Source organism: Larus michahellis, chromosome Z (assembly GCF_964199755.1).
Source record: "Larus michahellis chromosome Z, bLarMic1.1, whole genome shotgun sequence".
NCBI classification, from domain to species: domain Eukaryota; kingdom Metazoa; phylum Chordata; class Aves; order Charadriiformes; family Laridae; genus Larus; species Larus michahellis.
Genome location: NC_133930.1, coordinates 27,472,447 through 27,494,463, shown reverse-complemented (window position 1 = coordinate 27,494,463; position 22,017 = coordinate 27,472,447). Strand labels below are relative to the sequence as shown.

At 41.6% G+C, this 22,017-nt stretch overlaps 1 protein-coding gene across 2 annotated transcripts; it reads left to right on the top strand.

Moving 5' to 3' along the window:
- Nucleotides 1-1,115: 1,115 nt before the first annotated feature.
- Nucleotides 1,116-21,895, top strand: HEXB (hexosaminidase subunit beta). 2 transcript variants are annotated; one of them, XM_074569032.1, is made up of 14 exons: nucleotides 1,116-3,727; nucleotides 3,824-3,981; nucleotides 7,304-7,369; nucleotides 8,157-8,203; nucleotides 8,376-8,486; nucleotides 10,878-10,979; nucleotides 12,527-12,656; nucleotides 14,402-14,582; nucleotides 15,652-15,738; nucleotides 16,322-16,394; nucleotides 17,029-17,203; nucleotides 18,386-18,476; nucleotides 18,690-18,794; nucleotides 21,708-21,895. In XM_074569032.1, exons 1-14 carry the CDS (start codon nucleotides 3,435-3,437, stop codon nucleotides 21,769-21,771), a joined length of 1,683 nt encoding a protein of 560 aa, XP_074425133.1. In that variant the 5' UTR covers nucleotides 1,116-3,434; the 3' UTR covers nucleotides 21,772-21,895. The 2 variants fall into 2 exon arrangements, 1 of the variants encoding a protein (XP_074425133.1); XR_012584835.1 differs by lacking the exon at nucleotides 18,386-18,476.
- Nucleotides 21,896-22,017: the final 122 nt, after the last annotated feature.

Here is a 22,017-nt window from a genome sequence, read left to right as displayed (position 1 = left end):
AGAGTACATTCACATTCTACGCAGTTTACAATATAAGGAAAAAGTCTACAATAAAAGAAGAGCAAAATCCATTCCTCTCAGGAGCACAACACCAAACTTATGGAACAGGCTAACGATAATGCATGATAGATTTCCACATCTGCTGTCTGGTCAGGGAGCCTGTCATTTCCTTGGCTTTAATAATAATTTAAGTGTGGCTATTTTCCTTATACCCTTCTGAATAAAGATTTTGTTTGCAGGATTAATTAATCCAAAGGACATTGCTTCATATTGACAACAGATGTATGCCATGCACAGAATATTTTCTTTCTGCCTTGTTAGCTGTCTTTAAGGAACTGAAAGCATCAACTGTGTGTGCCTGGGATCCATTGATCCATTCAGTCTTCCAGATCTTGTCTTCATTCCCACCAAGGAAGTACAGAGGAAAAGCACAGACGCTCATCAGCCTGTTGCTGTCTAACTTCAGACTCCATTCCACATCTCTGCCATACTAGCCCAGTCTCTTATATTGTTTTTAAATTTCCCCTTAATATGCTCCTTGAATTGAGTATGGCTTTTTTTTTTTTTTAAGAGCATGAATCACACTGATGTCTGCTCTCCCTGTGCACATGCTGGAAACAATTACAGTCCCAGCTCTGTGGTCTCATCAGTCAGCTATGCTTAGTGGAAACCCCACTGAAATCAGCAAGCCTCTGAAGACGCCGACGTACTGGAAGACTGCAGCCTGCAGTCAAATACTCTTCAATTCTACAGCTCCCTGTTTATCCTCTGCTTCTTCCCTGTGAGCTTAGAACCAGTCCCCAGATGCAATATAAAACTGGGTTACATTACAGCACTTCAAACATAATAGTGTCTAAAAATACCAATGCAGATTGCTTGTGGTTATTAAAGGCACTACAGTCAGGTTTCCTCAGAAAATGAGGGAAGCGCATTCACATCTCTCTACTCCAACCTTCCACGCAGCAACTTTTAAATCCCAGTGGCCAATTTCAAGCAAAATGGGCAGAGTGGTAGATATCTCAGTGATACTAAGTTCCCCCAAGTTTGTCCAGTACACAAATGAGTAAAAGAAAGAAAATATATTCACGGACTTACACAAGGAAAGATTAGACTACCTGCTCTCTTTATTGATCATCAGAAAATCTATCCAGAGGAGAAAAAAAAAATGCAAAATTTATTTAATTAGTTTTCTGTGCACAGAATACTTTAAATAAAGAGTGGCAATGATAAATAAATAGGAGTACTTAATTGGTATAGAACAGCCTTGCTCTATGGAAGCCACAACTACTGAAAACAGAACTGAAAGCAAAAATGCTCGGTGTGTCTGTAGCCACCAGCCCTTTGGGACGGCCAGGCTGATTAACCTGAAAACAACAGACTTAGTTTAGTATCTTCCAGCCCCCCCAACAACTTTGGCTACTCATCCTTGCCCTCTGCTTTCTCAACAGAATTTACTGATCTCTCAGTTGTGCCAAAGAAACCCATGAAATAATCCAGATTTTCTAAATATGCCTAAAAAGATGAACAGTGGTAGGCAACCCAAACAGTTGAGTCAGCACAGTTGAGGAGACAGTCACACCAGGCAACTGGAAGGGTGTATGTAACAGGGAACCCAAAATCTTTGCCACCACTTGAACAGCAAAGTGTAACAATTGCCTCTGCGAGGGACAGAAAAGACTGCACTGACATTGCCGCATATCTCACAGCATGCTGGGGGGCGGGACAGGAGATGGGCTGGTGTTATGTGCCTGTTCGGTGTCACATAATAAAGATTTGCTTTTGTACTTATAGCATGGCAAGATTAAGTAACATTCTGCTATGGACAGCCTGCATTGAACAGCTTCCATCAGGCCTGCACGCTTCCAATTGTATGGATGGGCATAGCAAAGGACAAAACCGGGATGTTTTGTGATTCATTCCCTTCAGGTGCAGTTCACAGTCTGGCATAGTCCCAACCTTCCCCTCATCTTGATGTTTATTCCCCTTCTTTTCAGTGTGCCATCACTTCTTTAGAGATTAGATCAGCTCCCCAGCTATGCTGAGTGTACAATCACATAAATCTGTGTGACCGGGAGCAGCACTGGGGACACCTGGAAGCTGGGACTCACCTCCTTGTAAGCTGCTGTGCAGCCCAGCCCTGCGGTGATTGACTGCGTGGGTGAGACACCAGCGTCTCCCAGGGAACCTTCCTGGCAGTAGGAAGAGCTTCTCCTCCAAACTTGAAAAGAAACATAGGCTGAAAGAGGACAAACCCTACTGAAGAAGAGGGTTTTTCCTTCTTAGTAATTCTACAGCAAGACATAGGTGTTCTTTTCGAACAGATGTAACCTTCATTATGGACACACTGTTCTTTTTTTAACTGATTTTGTAACACTGAACACCTGACTAAGGGTTAACCAACCACACAAGGAAGGCCGCCGAGGAAGCGAGGGCTGACCAGTTCCTCAGTTACACTTCAATAATAGCATGCAGGCGTCAGCTCCCCCGTCACTGTGGGTTTAACTAGTGCATCAACAGGCTGCCCAGAGAGGCTGTGTGTGGAGTCTCCTTCTCTGGGGACATTCAAAACCCACCTGGATGTGATCCTGTTCAACCTGCTCTGGCTGACCCTGCTCTGGCAGGGGACTGGACTAGGTGATCTCCAAAGGTCCCTTCCAACCCCTACCATTCTGTGATTCTGTGATCAGCCGAAGCAACAGTGACAACACATCAGCGTTCGTACTAACCATTGAATTAGAGGTGGCTTAAAATGTGAATTCTTCCCCGCTGTAACTTCAAAACGCTTGATTTGCCTTCTGATCACTTCCCAACAACTTTCCAAAATTCATACTGGGATCTGTCAAAACACCTAGTTTGTTTGGTTAAAGCTTGAAAAACTTCACTGCAACTCAGACTTCTGCTTATTCACAACAGAGCTTCCAGCACAATCTGCAGAAAAATCTGCTAGAATGTAATTTCTGCCGAGACTGTTTTGCAGCAGTACAAGAGACGCGTTAAGTTTTCCCGTTATAAAAATGCAACCCAAATCAAGATTTTTCCATACAGAAATTAAACGGCTTAAAATTTCCCATCCAGCAACGGTGGGTAACTTCTCGTTACTCCTTCGAGCGGTTTCTCGGCCACGAACAGGTGGGGACCGCTGAAGGAGGAAAACCCGCCGGAGGAGCGGCCTCCCGGCCTGGTGGGGACATCTCCCCGGCCCCCTAGAGGCGTCCTCCCGCCCTGGCGATGCCCTCTCTCCGAACCCGGTGGTGTGAGGACCGCCCTGGCCGCCCCTTCTCCCCGGCGGCCGCTCAGCAGCCGTTGTGGAGGCGGTACCGGGCGGGCGCCGCGGGCGCGCTGCCGAGGCCCGCCCCCGCCGGTCCCGTGATGGCGGAGGCGGACCCGGCCCGCCCTTCGAGCGTGTCGCCGCGGGCTGAGGTAGCCACCGCACCATGGGCAGAGCCATGGGGCTGGCCGGGCTGCTGCTGGGGCTGTTCCTGGTGCCCGCCGTGCTTGTAAGCACCGGCTTTCGCCATGGCGTCCCGCCGACCGAGGCCGCGCCGGAGCCGGCCGAGTGGGAGCCGGTCTCGGGCTCCTTCCGTGAGGACTCGCTGTGGCCCCTGCCGCAGTGGCTCCGCACGTCCCCCCGCCAGTTGCAGCTGGCCCCCGGCCGCTTCCAGCTGGTGCACGGCGCCGGCTCCTCGGCGGGGCCGGACTGCGGTCTGCTGCAGGACGCCTTCCGCAGGTGAGGGGCGGCGGGGAGGCGGGGGGCTGCGGACGGCGGCCCGGTGGCGGGAGCGGTTACCTCAAGGCCCCGCCGGCGTCTGTGCTTCCCCGGCAGGTACTACGAGTACATCTTCGGGCAGTCCCCCCGGTGGACGCGGAGCCGCGGGCCGCCGGGCGGCCGAGGGGAGCCCGAGCTGTCGCAGCTGCAGGTGGTGATCGAGGCCCCGGACCCCGGCTGTCACAGTTACCCCCACCTCGCCTCCAGCGAGGCCTGTGAGTACCGCGCACGGCCGGCCGCTGCCTTCCGCGCCATCCTCAGCCCTCGTTTTCCAGTCGTGTGCCCAGGGTTAAAACCCAGCAGATTTTCTCTTTTGAGGAGCTGAAAATCGTAGGCGCACCGAGACGCTCAAGGACGTTGCGCAACAGCGGCAAGCAAGAAGAAAATTCTTGCTCTCAGTGCTGTGGGAAGTCTCAGCCCGCAGTGTGTCACGGAGCTGGTTAGAAGTGTAACCGATAATTTCTGCAGTTCAGCTAGCATTCAGCTAATTTACCTGCTGCTGTCCTTTCTAGTAACTGTCGTTAAGGACTGGAGGTACTATGCTACGCTCTGCCCAATTATGCGTGGTGACATCTATGCACAGTCAAGAGATCATCCTTTCTTTCAGTGCAGGGTATTGCATGAGGGCTGGCTTTGCCTATTTGTCTGCTCTTCTTAGAAATAACATTTGAATTGAAGCTACCTACAGTGGCTTAGGTTTGTGGTATTTCTGTTTTTCCTGAAAGAATGGAAAGTGTTCATTGAACTTCTTGTTATTCATCTTCCAGTATTATAAATCCACTTTTTTCTATCAGTAGATCCAAAAAAGGCTTTAAAACCGTGGTGGTTATATTGGATTTTTTCTGATATGCTTCTTTACTTCTGTGACTGAAGTCCAGGGTGGAGAAGTACTCTATAATCAAGTCCTGATCATCAGATAAGTTTCTTAACAGAAATAAGGATGAGTTGATAGTATTGCTTTTTTGTCTGGGCAGGTAAGCACAGAATTAAACATGCTCAATTAATCTAGTACTGTCTTGAGATAATCTTCTGTACTAGTGTCGTGGTTTGGGCTGGGCTGGCCACTAAAACAAATGACAGATGCTGTCTTAGTTGTTTGGTATGCAGGATACAGATCATTAGAAAAAGATCCTTTAAATCTTAAGTCATACACCTGCAGCGGGATTAATTCTACCTGACTTGTGACAAAATGTACTCATTTTAAGTTTACTGAGTCTTCTTGGTATATTTAGCCAAGCAGTGCAATTTTTGTGTGCAAGTTTATCATTCATTTCAATGCAAATGAGGTATAGCAGCAAAATTGCTAATGCTTTAGAATTCTTCTTTCACAGTCAGGTTATTATACTGCTTTACTACTAGTTGAACTTTGAACTGATTTGTGAGCTTCAAATGTTAACCGAAGCCGGTTCTTTTCTATCAGGGGATCTGTCAGATCATGTGATTTTTAGGTTGCACTCTTCAGAACCATCAGAGCTTTTCCCTCAGCTGTAGAAAAGGAGTTTCCTGTTGGAAATAATGTGGAATTTTCCTCATGTAGTAAGTGGAGCTCTCCAGACTTTAGCAAGATTTTAATTTTCTACTTCTAATGGGATAGCTTGTCCAGGGAACAAATGCTGAAATATGCATTTCAATATGCAACTAGTCACTTGCTGGATTGGGCAGTTTGGCTCCTTTTCTTAATAGAGGTAGCACGGATAGTCAATGACTCTCCTGTAGAAAGAGTATTGGATATGTAATCAAAGTACAAGTTCTCTGCCCCTCTCCCTGCTGGCTTCTTGCCTGCTTGTGCAAAAGGTTCCAGATAGCCGTACAAAACTTGTTCTGCGTTCATCTAAGGTATGCTATATGTTCAGAAAAAAAGCTTGCTGTCACGGAATCATGGAATTTTTCAGAGTTGGAAGGGACCTCTAGAGGTCATCTAGTCCAACTCCCCTGCTGAAGCAGGATTGCCTAGAGCACATTACTCAGGACTGCATCCAGGCGGGTCTTGAAAGCCTCCAGAGAAGGGGACTCCACAACCTCCCTGGGCAGCCTGTTCCAGTGCTCTGTCACCCTCACCGTAAAGATGTTTTTTTCTCATATTTGATCGGAACTTCCTGTGTTCCAGCTTGTGCCCGTTACCCCTCGTCCTGTTACTGGGAATCACTGAAAAGAGTGTGGCTCCATCCTCCTTAAACCCACCCTTTAGATACTTGTAAACGTTAATAAGGTCTCCCCTCAGCCTTCTCTTCTCCAGGCTGAAGAGTCCAGCTCTCTCAGCCTTTCCTCATAAGGGAGATGCTCCAATCCCTCAATCATCTTTGTTGCCCTATGCTGGACTTTCTCCAGTAGTTCCCTGTAGTCCCCTGTCTTTGAAGTAAATCCCTGACTGAACTACAGTTTATCACAGAAAGATCCATTTCTTTCCATCCATGCAGGAGGTTGCAGTGGTCTTCGAAGTTCTGTTTCTTGCCCAGAACTTCCAGTATGTGCAATCTGTGTTTAAGTTAAAATGCAAACTTGAGGTACTTTCTTCATGTCCCTGAATGACTTTTCTCTGGTAGTTTGAACAAATGTTTGAATGGTATACCTTGTAACCAGCCATTCTTTCATGCTGAGGCAGATCTGATAAATCATTATACAGCAATTTACCCCTCTGATTTTTTCTCTGCTGTTTCAAATGTGTGACTCTGGTCAGTTTATTATTGCTTTGATGTTTAAATAATAATATAAATTTATAGCTTTATAGGCATAGTGTATTTTTAGACATATATGTGTATGTGATTTTTTTTAATTAACATATTTAAAACATATTTGTTTTTTCACTAAAATTTACTAAATCACCTTAAATGGAAAAACAAAATCATTTTAGTCTCTCTTTTTCAGCACTTTGTACTTGAGTACTTCCAGTACTCAAATGTAAGGTAGGATTGTTATGGATACCTTCAGATACCATTCTTTTTACCTTACTTCATCTCACTGCCCTGGTACATGTGCTCATTAGGTGGTGGGGTCTGTTTTTTTAATTATCCTTTGTAACAATACCTTTATAGTAAGGATCTAATGATATTACTTGCTATATCTCTGTAAGCTGTATCTCCAAAAGAGTATGTAAGCATAAGGAAGGTAAAGGAGAGGTAAAAGGAGAAGTAAACTTCTGCGGTTACATTTGGCTTAGTTACCCAAGCCTTATCACCTACGTCTTAAATGAAAAAATATCATCTGATAGTTTTAAATCAGTTGTGTTAAAGTTGGCTGGAATTCTGGCACATGTACAATATTTAACATTGCCATTATTAAACACTGTATTTCTTTCATCATCTTTAGTGATTAACTGCTGATGCTCTGACTAGTAGATTGCATTATTTCGGGAGCACATAAACAAAAAATAGTGATGCGGTATCGCTGTTAAAAGCAGCATTGGTTAGAATTAAAAAAAAAAACCCAACAAAGGAAGATGTGGCACTTGAAGATTCTTTTTAATGCCTGTTAGCGTTGTCCTGTCATTCCCTACTTTCTTAAGGAATAACATGTTTTGTTTTTTTTCCCATTCTTTAGATCATTTAACTGTAACTGAGCCTGTGGCTATACTGAAAGCAGATGAGGTATGGGGTGCTTTAAGAGGTAAGCTGATACTTTTCCTATTGAGCTATTTGGTCTGGACTTAATTCAAAATCCATGCCAGACTAAGAACCAGCTGACCACTGAGCCTTGCCCTCATTCGTCCTTCCCGAGAAATAAGCTTGGGCATACAGACCAGAAGGGTACCCAGAGGTGTGTTGGTCAGACCCTCAGTTCGGGTGCTCAGCATCTCAGATCCAGTGGCACACCAGAAGTGCACCCTTGCTATGCTGGAAATCAGGCAAGCCAACAAAATCCTGGGTGCTTTTTAGCTCACTGATCTACAGTGTGAATAACAAATTATTCTCTGACTGCACCTAGTAGCTGAACATGCTGGACACATCACCAAGAAGACCATAATGCTGAAGTTTCAGTCTACTGTTCTTACTGGAATGTTAGTCTAAATTAGCAGATTTTTCATGCTAAATTAGAAACTTCACCAGTACCAGAAATGACAAGAATAGATGCATGACAATACCAGAAATTCCTACCTTGCTATCAGTGACTTCCATACTATTGAAGGATTAGTTTGGTACAGCTGAGCTGTTACTGCTAATATTCAGCACTTGTGTATAATGGAGAGCTTGGATGGTTCTCTCATCAGAACTTCATTAACTGGGGTGCTTGAGCAATTAAGGAAAACTGTGCTGAAGAGAAAGAAACTCAGCTACAAAGCATTCTTTCTAGCTATGTGAATACTTGTAAATAGTTATGGTCCTGTTTTTAACTAAAACTTTAAGGACAAGTACTGGCTTGTACTCCAGATCCCTTTCTTGGATTTTTTTCACAGGTTTGGAAACCTTCAGTCAGTTGGTTCATGAAGATGACTATGGAAGTGTAAGTATAGCCACATTCTTTATTGTGTGCTCTTCAAGAAGCAGCACATCTACTAGTACTTTTTCAGAAAATTATCCTTGGAAGGCTGTTAAAAAACTGAAAACTAAGTATTTCCTGTTTGAAATGGTGAATAAAAAATGAAAATTCTAATTTTTAAATTTCATTCTCATAGTTTCTTGTCAATGAATCTGAAATCGATGACTTCCCAAGATTTGCTCATAGAGGAATCTTACTAGACACTTCAAGGCATTATTTACCATTGAAATCTATTCTTACAAACCTGGTAAGTGGGCAGTTTTGTATTATTAATAGTGAAGGCTTTTTGCTTTTGTGTTTTGGCCCCTGGAGTAGGTAGCAACTGGTATGAAAGGAGAACCCATCTCCGCTGTCTGACTTCTAAAAGGACAGAGTGAACTTTGCTAAGTGAAGGTCAGAACATACACCATAGAGGAACTGAGTGGGCAGACACAGTGAACCTGTAAAGGAGGCTGGGATTTGTGGTACATTGGGCTTTCTGTGTTTTCTGTTGCCTAAACCAGCTCATATATTTCTTGGAACCGTGTTTTGAGACATCTGACTGTCACCAAGCACTACAGGGGAGACCTTGCAAGTCCTGGCTTCAGTGCCAGTGGATGCAGGAAAATTCCAGTCTTTTGAATAACCAGGCTTTGGTTATTCTTTCTTATGCTGCTAAGAGCAAGCCAGTAATTAAGTAGTATAGAGTAAGGGGAGAAATTGGAAATGTTAATTGGAAGCTACTGATTTCTTTCACTACATCCCTTCAAAACGCAAAAAAAACACACAAGCACCAACAAAACTTTATCTGAAAAGCTTGTGTAAGCACACTTAATTGTATACTATGTATATGTATAATGTAAATATATAACAATGGTGTAATCATAGCAGCTAAAGCTGTGGGTTTTTTTCTGTTTTGTACTCCTCTCTCCTGTTGAAATCCTTGTAGCAGCGTTTATTTGGTGGGTTGAAATGGGAGACACCTTGGAGTGGAGGAACAAGCAGTTTTCCTGTCTTGTCTCTGTCTTGCTTTTCCAAGATGAAATAGTGTTAGAAATTTCCTTTCCATGTTGCAGAACTTTGCAGAACAGGCTTAGGATGGGGAGGAAGAGAGTGCAGGTAAAACCAGTCTTCATTTCTGAGGTCATCGTTGAACTGTGCTCAGAACTTGCCCCTCCATGGGTATTTACCACTTGTATTTACCTTTAAGATCAGTCCCTGTTTAGCAAGTAGTGTTTGTGTAGTGTTTCATTTACAACTGAGGGTGCTTCAAAGACTCAAGTAGTTAATCGCATCATTATTTGTTGTCTTTTCTAAAAGAGACAACAATGTCCAAAGAGTAACTTGACTTTTGAGACTTGCATTTCTAACCAATTTTGTGTTTCTGTAACTGTTGCTATCATGTTTTCTTTCCTTAAGTTATGCTTGTGGCTTTAATAATTTCCCAGAGCTATGGGACACTTATGACATTTTGCTGGTTAAAGAACAAGTGTGCTTTTCCTCCCACCTTTGTGCCTGCTTGAGTCCAGGCTAACCTAATAAAAAGCAGCAGTAATCTCTTCACTGACATGCGGTAATTAGATGCTTAAGGCAGCAGTTTAAGTACATTTCTTGTTTGTGTTCGGCTGCTTTACTGTATTTCCGGGAAGTGCATTGTCCTTGAGGAAGGCGTGGCTGAGGTAAAGGTCAGGAGATAGCATTTTTTGTGTGGAAAGATGGTATTTGATAGAAATATGTGAAGACATGCGGTAATTGAAACTTCTTCTAATGAAACAGATGAGATAATTTTGGGGAGTGGACAAGGTGTAAATCTTCCTTTGGATTTGGTGGGAGTTCCTGAAGAGATTTTTGTCACTTCTTTAAACACAGCTTGGTGAAAAAACGAAAGGGGAAGGTGTGGAAATAATTGTATTGTGGGAAGGGATTGGAAGCAACTGTGTTGCAATTACTTAGTCCCAAACAATGTAGAGAATGCTTTTTCCGTCAGCTCGCAGCACACAACACTTCTAGTGACTCTGACAAACTTGCATAACTCGGGTATGTGCTTAACTGTCCATCTGGAGTCATAATTCTAAAATAAGTGTGTTAAAAGGGAAGTACTGACACTGTAATGACTAAAAACATAAGCCACACTTCTTTGTGGAAAATGCACGTGTTTATTCTGCATGCATTTGAAATGGATTCTGCAGAAGTCACTAGCAAGTAGAGATGTACTAAATAGTTAGAAACTCTCATGCTGTTTGGTTTTTGAGTCCAAAGTATTTAGGTAGAAAAGCATAGGCTTTTCTGTAAGCTGAAATAGCTCCTGGTGCATAGAGAATTACCCAGATGTGTTCTGAAAGGGAAGAAACTCATAAGCATTTATAGCAGTTCCCCTTGTACCGGGCAGTGTAGCATGATCAGATCAAGAGCTCGTTGGCAGGAGTGGTGCAAATAGATAGCAAAGGAATGGAGCAGTAGTATAAACAGGATGGTGTGTTTTGGTGTATGCTTCTAGCATTCGTTGAAACACAGTATGCATTTTCTTTGTGGTTTTTTTTTTTTTTTAAGTTGCTCCTTTAGGCAGGCGGGATATACAGGGACAAGACCAACTTTTTTTGCGTAGGTTTTCTGTGAGAGTGAAGTGCTTAACTAGACTGTATTGCATTCTTTGTTACAGGATGCCATGGCTTTTAACAAGTTCAATGTTTTCCACTGGCATATAGTAGATGATCAGTCATTCCCTTACCAGAGTATTTATTTCCCTGAGTTAAGTGACAAGGTGAGTAAACATTACTGGAGCAGGGTGGGAGGGCAGAAATCTGGCACATCTTTCATGAAAATAGAATGCAGAGCCTACCAATGGTTGAATACATTTGCCTTGGCTGATTGTGAAACAGTACCAGAGGACCAACAACCAACATGGTCTCTGTGAACCATATTTGAGTCTTCCTTGGTGGATGCATGGTAAATGACCTTCCTAACTCTTCTGTGCAAACTTGCTGCTGACAGTGATCCGCTTAGTGTTTGCAGGCCTTCAAGCACTAATGGTTCAAATAATCTGTTGCGGTGAACAGTGCTTGTATTTCTGTTGGTTTGTTTGTTTTACTGGTAGACTTAACTGTCACTCAAACGGATGTAAGAGAGTTTCCTGTCAGCTCTAGGTTTGGAACCATGGCAGTAGTACTTTTGCCCTTTCTGAGATCTAGTTAACTTGACAAAACACAACGTGTCTAGAAGTCCAAAAGTGAGAGGTTGTTTTCTGAAATGAATACACTGCAATGTATCTCTTTAGTTCCCAATTCACAGCGGATTTTGCTAATTAATAAAAGCCATCATGAGGTTCTTGCTCAATCGCAGTGCAGTAATAGCCAAATCAATCATGAATAGTTAAGTAGAGCCTAATATCTATATTATAATAATTTAAAAATAATCTAAGCTGACCCTCATGAAAATTATGTATCAGATGCTGTGAAGAATTTCTTAATTAAAAAATTGTAGATGTTGGATGGTACAGTCAGATTATTTTTCCTAGTAATGGCTGTGGAGTTCTGTTCCATTCCCCACTGACAGCTGGAGAGAAGGAGATGGACTCTGTCTCAGTAGCCTTCTTTATGAAAGGCTTCTTGTTTATCATTATCTTTTTTTAGTAACTCAGTTGTGGAAACTGTTTCTGGGTAAATAGAAGCTTAAGGTGCTATTAATCATGAGGAGTCATGACACTTTTCTAACTGTAGCAGTCTGGGTCACTTGTCACATTTGTTTTCTGTGTGGGAGTGGAATAACACTCAAATTCAGCGTCACAAAACAAACGTGCCCTGACGCTAAATTGGATATTGTATTCAAACTGACAAGCAGAGGTGTTGGAAAAAGACACTGTTCTTTCTGACTTGGCAGATTTTTTCCATTAGTCTTGCATGTCAAATAACAAGGGCCCCATGTTTTAGGACTAATGATGCAGAGGTAGAGGGCAAAAGTAACTAGCCTTTGTACAGAAGAATTGAAAACCGTATCTTTCAAAAATCTGATGGAATAGATACTACCTTTTCTGTTTTCCTCATTAACTGTGAGCTAAGGAGGAAAGGATGGTCTCCTCAGATTTGTCTTAGTGTGGAAAAAGGGGTTCATGTCTGTGGGTTTTGTTTTGTTTTGTTCCCCCCCCCACTAGTCAACCTAGAAGTACCATCAGTGCAGTTGCATATGTGAAAAACCACAAAAGGCTAACTTCTAAAAATGCTCTCCAGTCTAAATTATAGCACTTTAGTCACGATTTTTTGAGCTGCTGATACAATGTTTTGTAAACTGTTTCTAAATGTGAATACTTTACAGGGAGCGTACTCCTATAACCACATCTATACTCCTACTGACATCAGTCTGGTGATTGAGTATGCCCGGTTAAGAGGCATTAGAGTTATCCCAGAGTTTGATACCCCAGGACACACACAGTCTTGGGGAAAAGGTATGTCCAAGAAAGTATTAATGCTTAGAAGATTGTGGTAAATAGAGTGCAAGCAAATTAACTTGTTAAAAAGCAGCCCTTAAAGTGGTTTGAAAGCCCCTTAATAAGAGGTAAGCAAGGGGCAGCCTAAGTGATAGCCATGATCTTTATGTGTTAGAGGAAGTAGAATGAATGGAGAAAGCTGATACTTGCTGTGCTGGATGTGTGTGCAAAGGCACAGATACATTCTGTGTGCCTTAGACTTCACATTGTTGTTAGTGCTCTTGAGTTTAGAAGCAGTGGCTAGAAATAGTGAGTTGCTGTCTCTAGAGGTTTCTGCTTTGGAAAGGTTCTTTCAAAGTGATTAATGATTCTATTAGTAAAACGGTAATCTGACAGTGTACAAAACACAGCAAAGTTGGATGCTTTTTCACTCTCTTCTGGGTTTCAGAAAAATACTTCTCTTGATAGAGAATGCTTGAATCCTGAGGGTGGTAGTGTTTACACGTACTCAAGGACCACAGAACCTTGTGCCTTAATTCAAGGCGCAGTGACTGTGATTTCACTGCAATTAACATATGATGGGTTTGGCCAAACTGGAAATAGTAAAGGTTTTTCTAGCGCTTCATAGCTTTAGCTTTAGCCATGGGGCAAGTCTTGTGCTCATCCTGTGGGGATGCAGCCATAATGTTGGAAGATGCCTCAGGCTCTTTCTCACTAATCTAGAATGAGGAGGAAAGGAACAAGGCAAAAACTAAATTTTCTAAACAGTCTTTCTGAATCCTTCATCTCAGGTGGTCTTTGCTGTCACAGAGCACTAATAAAAGCCAGTGGCTTGCCGGTGACACATGGGGTGGTCTATATTCATATTAAGACCAAGGTTCAGCTCCCTTGCCTAAAATCAACTGTTCCTGATAGCTTCTTGTGTAATAGCTTTTCTTAATGTGATGCACAGGAGCCAGTTTTGGCTTTGCCTATGAATCTGGGTGGCTATGCTTTGATTGCATTCAGGTTCAAGATACTGGGGAGAAGTCTTACGGCATGCAAGGAAGGTAGCTGAAACAATCTGCCACTAGGGCCCTGTTTAGGGTAAATGTGCTCTGTGTAGGAAACACACAGCCAGGAAGAAGGTGCTGCTGCTGCTGTAACCACGGTTTACCAAGTAAACTGCATTTATGAATCTCCAACCTATATGTAGTAACTTTTTCCTATTTTATTATACTGGCTCATGTTGCTTCAGAGATCTTGACTCAAGAACAAGTGCTTAGTTTTGATGTCTGTCTGGCCTTCCTTTCTTGTGTAGGGGTAAATTCCTAGCAGACTAAGGTAGGACATGTACCTTGAGCCATGTGTCTCCCACCTACTTAGGTGTTAACAAAGCAGAATAATAAAAAGAGGAAAGAGGCCTCTGGAGCACACTCATTATATTTGGCTTCCTTCTAATTGGCTTCCTCCCTAAATCCATTAAAGCTTTTTTATTCAAGTAGTCATCCAGAAGTTGTTTTGCAGGTACAGTGACATGTTCCATAAATTACTGTGTGTTAAATCACAAATCTACAAGTCAGAGTGCTGATTTCCATTTAGAGGGTTCTTCAACTTTGGGCAAGTTGTTTTATTTCATCCTGCCTCTATTTGATTATACTTAGATAGATGAACACTTAAGACATGAGTATTAACATTTTTAATATGGGTAACTGCCTGTTCCTGCTAGTAAAGTTAGCATTCCAACATGGAATTGAATATCCTCTATTAATTGTTTCTATTAGGTCAAAGAGATCTTCTCACCCCTTGTTACAGTGGAGAACGTCCAACTGGGTCCTTTGGACCTGTAAATCCCATTTTGAATACAACTTATGACTTCATGACTAAATTCTACAGAGAGATCAGCAGTGTATTTCCAGATGCTTACATTCATTTGGGAGGAGATGAAGTAAACTTCGATTGTTGGTACGCTGACAGTTCAAAGAGTAAATATCTGGTGCCTCTTAAACTTGCCTAAATCCATCAGTTATGGAACTGCGTGAGACAGTTTTCATTCCTTAACCCAAAGATCTCCACTCCTACTTCTGTAACTATTTACAGGCAGAGCTTTTGTGATGCTCAACAAGTAAGTGATGTTGTGCATAATTTTGCTTTGACTAGTAGTTTCAGAAATGTTCAGGTACTCTAAAGGATTTCTTCATGAAAATTAAGCTGGCAGGAAGGAGAACTAGTATGGTAGAAAAGTACTGTATAAGATAACTAACATTTAAATGCTTTGTGTTAAAGGAAAATCAGTTCTTTTCATTGAGTTCTGCCTTCCAGAAAACCTGATAACATTAAGTATTACAGTACTGACTCCTGTCTGCTTGTATTAATAGTATGGCATGTATTAATAGAGGTTTTCAATTGGTTGTGGATTTTGAATACTTTGTAGTCTCTCTGCTGGAGTAACTAATAATACAGAATTTCGAGAACATTTAATTGCATGAGTATTCACATTGATGTTAGTATTTGTGCATTCTCTTGAAACATAAAATCTGAACACTCAGAACTTTCTTTAATTTTTAGGAAGAAAGAAAATTTCTGACAAAAGCTTTATCACAAAAGTGTTGGTTTGCTTTTTGGGTATTTTCCCAAATTCTTGATGTCACTCCTGCAGATCCCGTGTTATTATGGCTGCTTAGTTTCCAGACCTTCTGGCAACCTTCCCACCAAGTCACAGAGAAGCCAGAACCCCAGAGCTTTTAGGAGCTTGAGGCAGCCTGCCAGAGACTGCTTAAGAACAGGGACTCCAGTAGTTCTACCAGAGAAGAAGGACTATTGGCTTTATTTCAAATCAGGATGAAACTGTTTCAAAATACCTAAATCATCTTAGCCTTCTGCTTTTACTCAGTTGTGCATTCCAGGCTATGGCGTGCCTAAGGCATCAGCTAGTCTGCCGTGCATAGGTGGAAATGGTTGAGAAACCTGGTTTAAAACAAAACAAAATTATCCTTTTTTTTTTTTCTGACTTATTTCGTTGTTATTATTTAAGGAAATCTAACCCTGAAGTGAGAGAGTTCATGAGGAAGCAAGGATTTGGCATTGACTACGCGAAACTGGAATCGTATTATATTCAGAAGTATGTTGGTGTTTTAATTTTTGCTCAGCTTCTTACAGCCACTGTCTGAGGGGGTGCTGAGGGCAGATACTGAAGCTGATTTAGGTTAGGCTATATTGTTTTCAAAAAGTGTCATGTATTGGGGACTGCCCACTTTCTTTTAATACACTGAATGTAAAGGTCACAGTTTTAAAATATGGGACACAACGAGGACATATAGGCTAGTTCTGTGCACAGTCTGAATGTACTGGTTATCTTAAAATAAGTATCTGCTGTAATTTCAGCACACAGAGTGGGGAAGAAAAGTCTTAAGGTTTTTGCAGCTGTTTATTTCTCTCATTCTTAAAAAAATATGGACTTAGACACCTGTATGAGTTGCTGGTAGTTCTGAACATCAGTTTGTGTTACTGCACATGCGTATCCTCGTACATGGGAGAACATCCTCTTTGAGTTAGAGCACTGAAGGCCAAAACCAGAAAAAAATGTTTTTTCTTGGTCCCCTGTGCAGTGCTCGGAAAGGTCTGATGTGCCTTAGGGTGGAAAACAGTGTGCCTGTACTGATCTCATTCAAGTTCACAAACATGATCTTATTTCTAAATTCTAGGATTTTGGACATTGTTTCCTCCTATAACAAAGGATACGTGGTCTGGCAAGAAGTGTTTGATAACAAAGCAGAGGTACGATGGAAAAATAAATAAGATAGTTTTGCGTAACAGCACAGTACTGTGGGAGGGTATAGTAGACTATTGAGTAGTTATGGTTGTGTCTCTTAAAGCAAGTCTGCTGGTGTCCCCAGCAAGTCTCCCCAGATGCGGGGCTTGCCTTGAAATTATCATTTATTGAACACTTAAAATAGGTGGAACAGGAACACCAGCATTGAATTGCTTTCAAAAGGTGAACACAGATAATATAATATGCTTTAGAGCATCAGAGTACAGGGTGGGAAAGTTTCTATGAGCTTCCATGTGGTGGTTTTTTTTTTTTTCTGAAATAACTGTGCGTCTGGTCTACTAACACAAGGTGCTGCTCAGCTTTTCAGAGCTGGTCAGATAACTGGTGCATGTAGGAACCCTCCTAGTGCATGAACTGTCTGTGGTATAACCTAGGCTTCACTCTAGTGTGAACTTTGCTTAAAATTGGCGAAGAGCTAATCAGCTTTAGACTGGGGGGGCTGGGAATGACAATTTTTCCAAAATTTTCCTTTTCAAAACACAGTACTTAGTTTTGAAATCCATCATCCTTTTTCCTGATAACAGCAGTTAAGATTGTCTTTAATGGTTTTGGGTTTTGTTTTGGTTTTCCCCCTTTTAGCTGAAACCAGACACTGTAGTTCAAGTGTGGATGGGAAACAACTATGCTCATGAACTGAGCAGCGTCACAGGAGCTGGGTTCACTGCTATCCTGGCAGCTCCCTGGTACTTAGACTACATTAGTTATGGTCAAGACTGGAAGAAATACTACAGCGTTGAACCACTTAACTTCCCTGGTTTGTTACTTTTTTTATATGCATGTTCTGTGCATGAAAGTCTTTGGTTCATAGTAAGGTGTCTATGGGAAAAATACGGCTATTTAGAGTGGTCATGCAGTCGCTATGATCAGATAGGCTGTAATCAAAGGACTTTAATGTTAGCTAGAACTCTGGAAAATTCTCAAATAAAAAAAACCCACAACTTTCCACTTCTCGCAGGGAAAGGGATACCTTCCTGAAGCATCTGGCACTGGTGTTTGTGTGAGACAGGATGCTAGACTAGGTGGGCAGATGCGTCATGCATTAGGGGCAGAGTTGTGCAAAATGGCTGTTGGTAGACATTGAATTCATATGTTAGCAAGCTTCTAGTGTTAGACTGTTCTAGAAAAGGACGTGTTCTCTCCCTCTAAAGCTGATAAAAACATCATCTCCTTCTGGAGAAGAGAAGGCTCTGGGGAGACCTTACAGCAGCCTTCCAGTACCTAAAGGGGGCCTAACGGAAACACTCTTTATCAGGGAGTGGATCAATAGGACGAGGGATAACGGTTTCAAACTGGAAGAGGGGAGATTTAGGTTAGATATGAGGAAGAAATTCTTTAATGTGAGGGTGGTGATGCACTGGAACAAGTTGATCAGGGAAGCTGTGGATGCCCCATCCCTGGAAGTGTTCAAGGCCAGGCTGGATGGGGCTTTGAGCAGCCTGGTCTAGTGGGAGGTGTCCCTGCCCGTGGCAGGGGGGTTGGAACTAGAGGATCTTTATGGTCCCTTCTAACCCAAACCATTCTATGATTCTTTCCCTGGGGCTTTCATTTTATGCAAGGTAGCTCTCAGAGCTGATCAGGGAGAACACCTGACTTCATAGCTTTTTCAAGGAATGTTCTGTCTGTGATAGAATGAACAGTTTCAATCATGACTGAAATCTCTGGAGAATATCAGAAAGCTGAGGAATGTCTTTTAGAGGATAAAAGGCAAAATCCTTTCTGACAGAAAAGGGAAATGGGTTTTCTGTGCAAATGGTCTGGTGGTTCTCACATGCAGTAACAAGACTACCAAAACATTAAGTTAGTGCTTGGGATAATGTTTTATATGATAAAACAAACAACTGAACATGAGTCCTCTCTCAGTATTGGAAGACGAAATTGTTGATAAATGCCCATCTTCTGGGCAAATAGAAATTCTAACTTTCTGCTTTGACTTCAGGATCTGAAAAACAGAAAAAGCTTTTAATAGGTGGAGAAGCCTGCCTGTGGGGGGAATTTGTGGATGCAACTAACCTCACACCAAGATTATGGTACGAACTGCTTATCTTTAGATTTTAGAAAGCCAGCTACTGGGACCATTAATTAATCCAACAGGACTGTATGTTAGTGGTAACAGTGCTCTGTGCTGAACCTGAGGTGCTATAAAAATTGATGCTTCTGGGTATATAAAACCTGGTATTAAAAGCTTTAATCCATTCCGGTTATAGACTGTACCTGCTCTAAAACTCAGTATATCTTTACAGGCCTCGGGCAAGTGCTGTAGGGGAAAGACTCTGGAGCAGCAGGAATGTGACCAACTTGCAGGATGCCTATGAAAGACTGACTAATCACCGATGCCGCATGCTCCGGTAAGGTTAATAGCTATAGAAAAGCTTGGTTCTCATGCCTTATAACCAATGGAGCTTGAGTGCAGGCCTGAACTGCCGGTCTGGAAATACAGGGAGGAGAGCTAGCAGTCTAATCTGACTATGTAAATGTCATCCCATGTGGTTTTACATCCATAGAAGAGGAAGAACAGATACATTAAGACAGGAGCTCTAGACAGTTTTGCAATTAACATTTTCAGAACTCATTTAACTTTCTTCAGTGAAATACTAGAACTCATCTATGCCCCTTCTTTTATCTAAAGGAAAAAACAACACCATGATTGAATTATTTCAGACAAAAAGGATATTAAAGGGTATGTGCGAGGAATATGCAGACAGAAAAAGTAGACTTTTTAAAAAAGCATGTTAATTATTTGTTATAAATAATAATTAAAGACTTGCGGGCAATCAAGTGGAGCTGTTTGCCTTAGCGGTGAACTTGAGCGAGCTATTCTTTCAGGTATTGCCTTAGTGTAGGAACTGAAAGGGGTGGGTAAGGAGTTCCTGATAAATTTTAATTTATGACTACTGTAAACAAAGTCAGTTCATAATATATTCTTCTCTGTAGTTCTTTCCTGAAAAGTATCTAGACAAATTGCTGCTTAATTATTGCTAGTGCTGTCTTTGTATCTTTGTGGTTGTAGAAATGAGTGATTTCTAGGTCTTAAGTCAAAGTTTGACTCTACTATTAAAAGTATACAGTCAAGAGAGCCTTTTAGGTTTTCCCAAATGCTGCTGCAGAGTTGGACTGCAGCAGGAGTGCAACGTGCCATTTAATTTCTCTACAAAAGTTTATGACAAGTCATTGAAAATCCCAACAGTATGAAGAAGTATTTTGAAGTAGATAGATAGATACAAATCAGATTTTTAGAGAACAACCTACAATGGCAGTTAGAGTCAGCACTTAAACACTCTGCTCATGTTCCTGTAGATGTCTTAGCATGATTATCTGTTGGAATCACTGACTTTCAGCTTATAGTGTAAAGTAGCTCTTTAATTAATCAAGTTATGAGTGACTGAAAGACTCATGAATTTTGACTTGTTGGGTTTATTTCAAGCTGGCTTACAATAATGCTATAGGAAAATAGTTATATGTAAATTGTGTTATTTCCCTCAGTCATGAAAAAATAGATACATTAAGAGAATTAATAAATACATCTTAAAAACATCATTATAAAAGGCTTTAAAAAGTTATGTCCTGTCACTTAACAGGATGGTGCATCTTTTGATGGGGTTCAGAGAAAACAGATACAACTGAACAGTGAAGTGTACAGTGCTTGTACCTCTAGGATTAGCGTTTTATAATGAACTAAGCCATGCTATTCCTGGACCTGGTTAACTATTCCTTATCTCCATCTTCTTCCTTAATGCTGGTACTTGTATTGCTGTGCAGGGATACAGATAACTGATAAAACAATGATAAAAGCTGATCCAGATAACTGCAGCTGCTCTAGTAGCGCTAGCATGAGAGATGCAGAATGCAGGGGCAGACTAAGGACTCCTCCCTGTATGTGCTGCACGCTTTTTCTTTCAGATACTTTCTGGTGCTAAAACTGCTTTGCTGGCATAAAAACTTATGGTGAACGATTCCTGTTACAAACAGACTACCTTAATAAAAGGGCACGTCCTCCTGAAAATGATTCCTTTTATATAGGCTTTGAACCAGAAAAACAAGAGAAACCATTCCCTTTCCACCGATGAAATGAGCATTCCTTGGAGCTGCAGTTCTGTTGCCTTTCATGCATAGGGCACTTATTTAGCATTGTGTGAGGTCAAAGAGCTGATTTAATCAGTCAGGGAGTGGGCAAAGGTGTATGTCCCTACTAACATTTTTATACATAGTATATATACAGACCATGGCAGTTGTAGCAGGCCAAGGAGCAAGTAGAACAAACAGCTCTGGCTTGCTCTGCATCTGGGTATCAGGCATGGGTGATGTGAGGGAATGGGTAGGTAACAGCTAGATCAGGGTCACTGGAATAACAGTAGCTCCACCTATCCAGGCCAAGGCCACTGCTGTTGAAATAGTACCATGAAAGCAGTAGCTGCTATTCAGATCTAGACTCAGCTTCCTGTAGGATACAGCAGCCCTAATTGCAGCAAAACGGTGATGGGAGAAGGGAAACAAAAAGGTTGGCACATCTTCCAGAGACCTAGACAACAACCCTGTCTTTTCCTAAGAGTAGGTCTTGCTTAGGGGCAAGCAGTAGTTCAGCTGAGGTATTTCATTATTCAGCTTCTTCCATTGCAGCTCTTAAGTTCAATTTAAACACCGGTGTATATTATCCTACAAATCCCTGTAGCAGTGCTATGCTATCTAGCTCTTAAATATCCAAGAAGCAGAATTTTGACAACTACTTTAACTCTGAAACATCTTTATATGCTATCTTACTACACCTTTATAAGGTAAAGGGTTTGTTTGTTTTTAAAGCCATGAGCATAATTTATGTTAGTGTACATGGAAAAAGTCCTGTTTACTAAAACTGGCTCCCCAGAAAAATGAATGAAAAAGACATAGTTAGAGCTGCATGTGAAGGAAACATTGGGGTTGGGGTGGAGTGCAAATGTCAGCTGATTCATATTTTCACATTCTTATGAGCCCTTTTCAATAAAAACAATAGATTTTGCAGAACATCAGGACAATTAGACCCTGAATTTAAGCTTTTCAATGTGTTTTGTAATATCCTGGTACATCTTATTGAAACAGAGAACTGTACTTAACTGAACTACAATGAACTGTAGAATAGGGCCCTTTTTCACTCCCTAATCTGTTATTTCTTGGAAGTAGTTTTGTTTACACAAAGATTAAAAGAGAGTGTTAGTATCTCTCTTCCTGCCTACAGAACTAGCCCAGTGTTTGATTATAATCCCACACATTCCACTTTCTTTTAACAGCCGTGGCATAGCAGCAGAACCTGTGTTTGTTGGATACTGCCCCCATGAAGCAAGAGGGCAGTAACTGCTGCAGCAATTTCTAGTCAACAACCTGAAGTGCCTCTGGGGTGTGAATGTACGTACATGCAGTTTGAAATCTGAACCAAGACTTAAAATTTTCACCTTTAAAATAAAGTTATTTGACATTCTTGTTGGAGTAAAAATGATGGGGTTTAGCTTTCATTAGAAATAGGGATTCTTCACTGTGAAATCCTGAAAGCCAATACCAGAGTTACCCATTTCAGTTTCTTTACATTCTAAAGGGAAAATA

Excerpts from the sequence above, each read along its gene's own strand:
- HEXB (XM_074569032.1), top strand. The coding sequence starts at position 3,435 with ATGGGCAGAGCCATGGGGCTGGCCGGGCTGCTGCTGGGGCTGTTCCTG. Across the intron at positions 12,657-14,401 it reads CACACAGTCTTGGGGAAAAG|GTCAAAGAGATCTTCTCACC; the intron begins GTATGTCCAAGA and ends TGTTTCTATTAG. Across the intron at positions 14,583-15,651 it reads GAAGTAAACTTCGATTGTTG|GAAATCTAACCCTGAAGTGA; the intron begins GTACGCTGACAG and ends TTATTATTTAAG.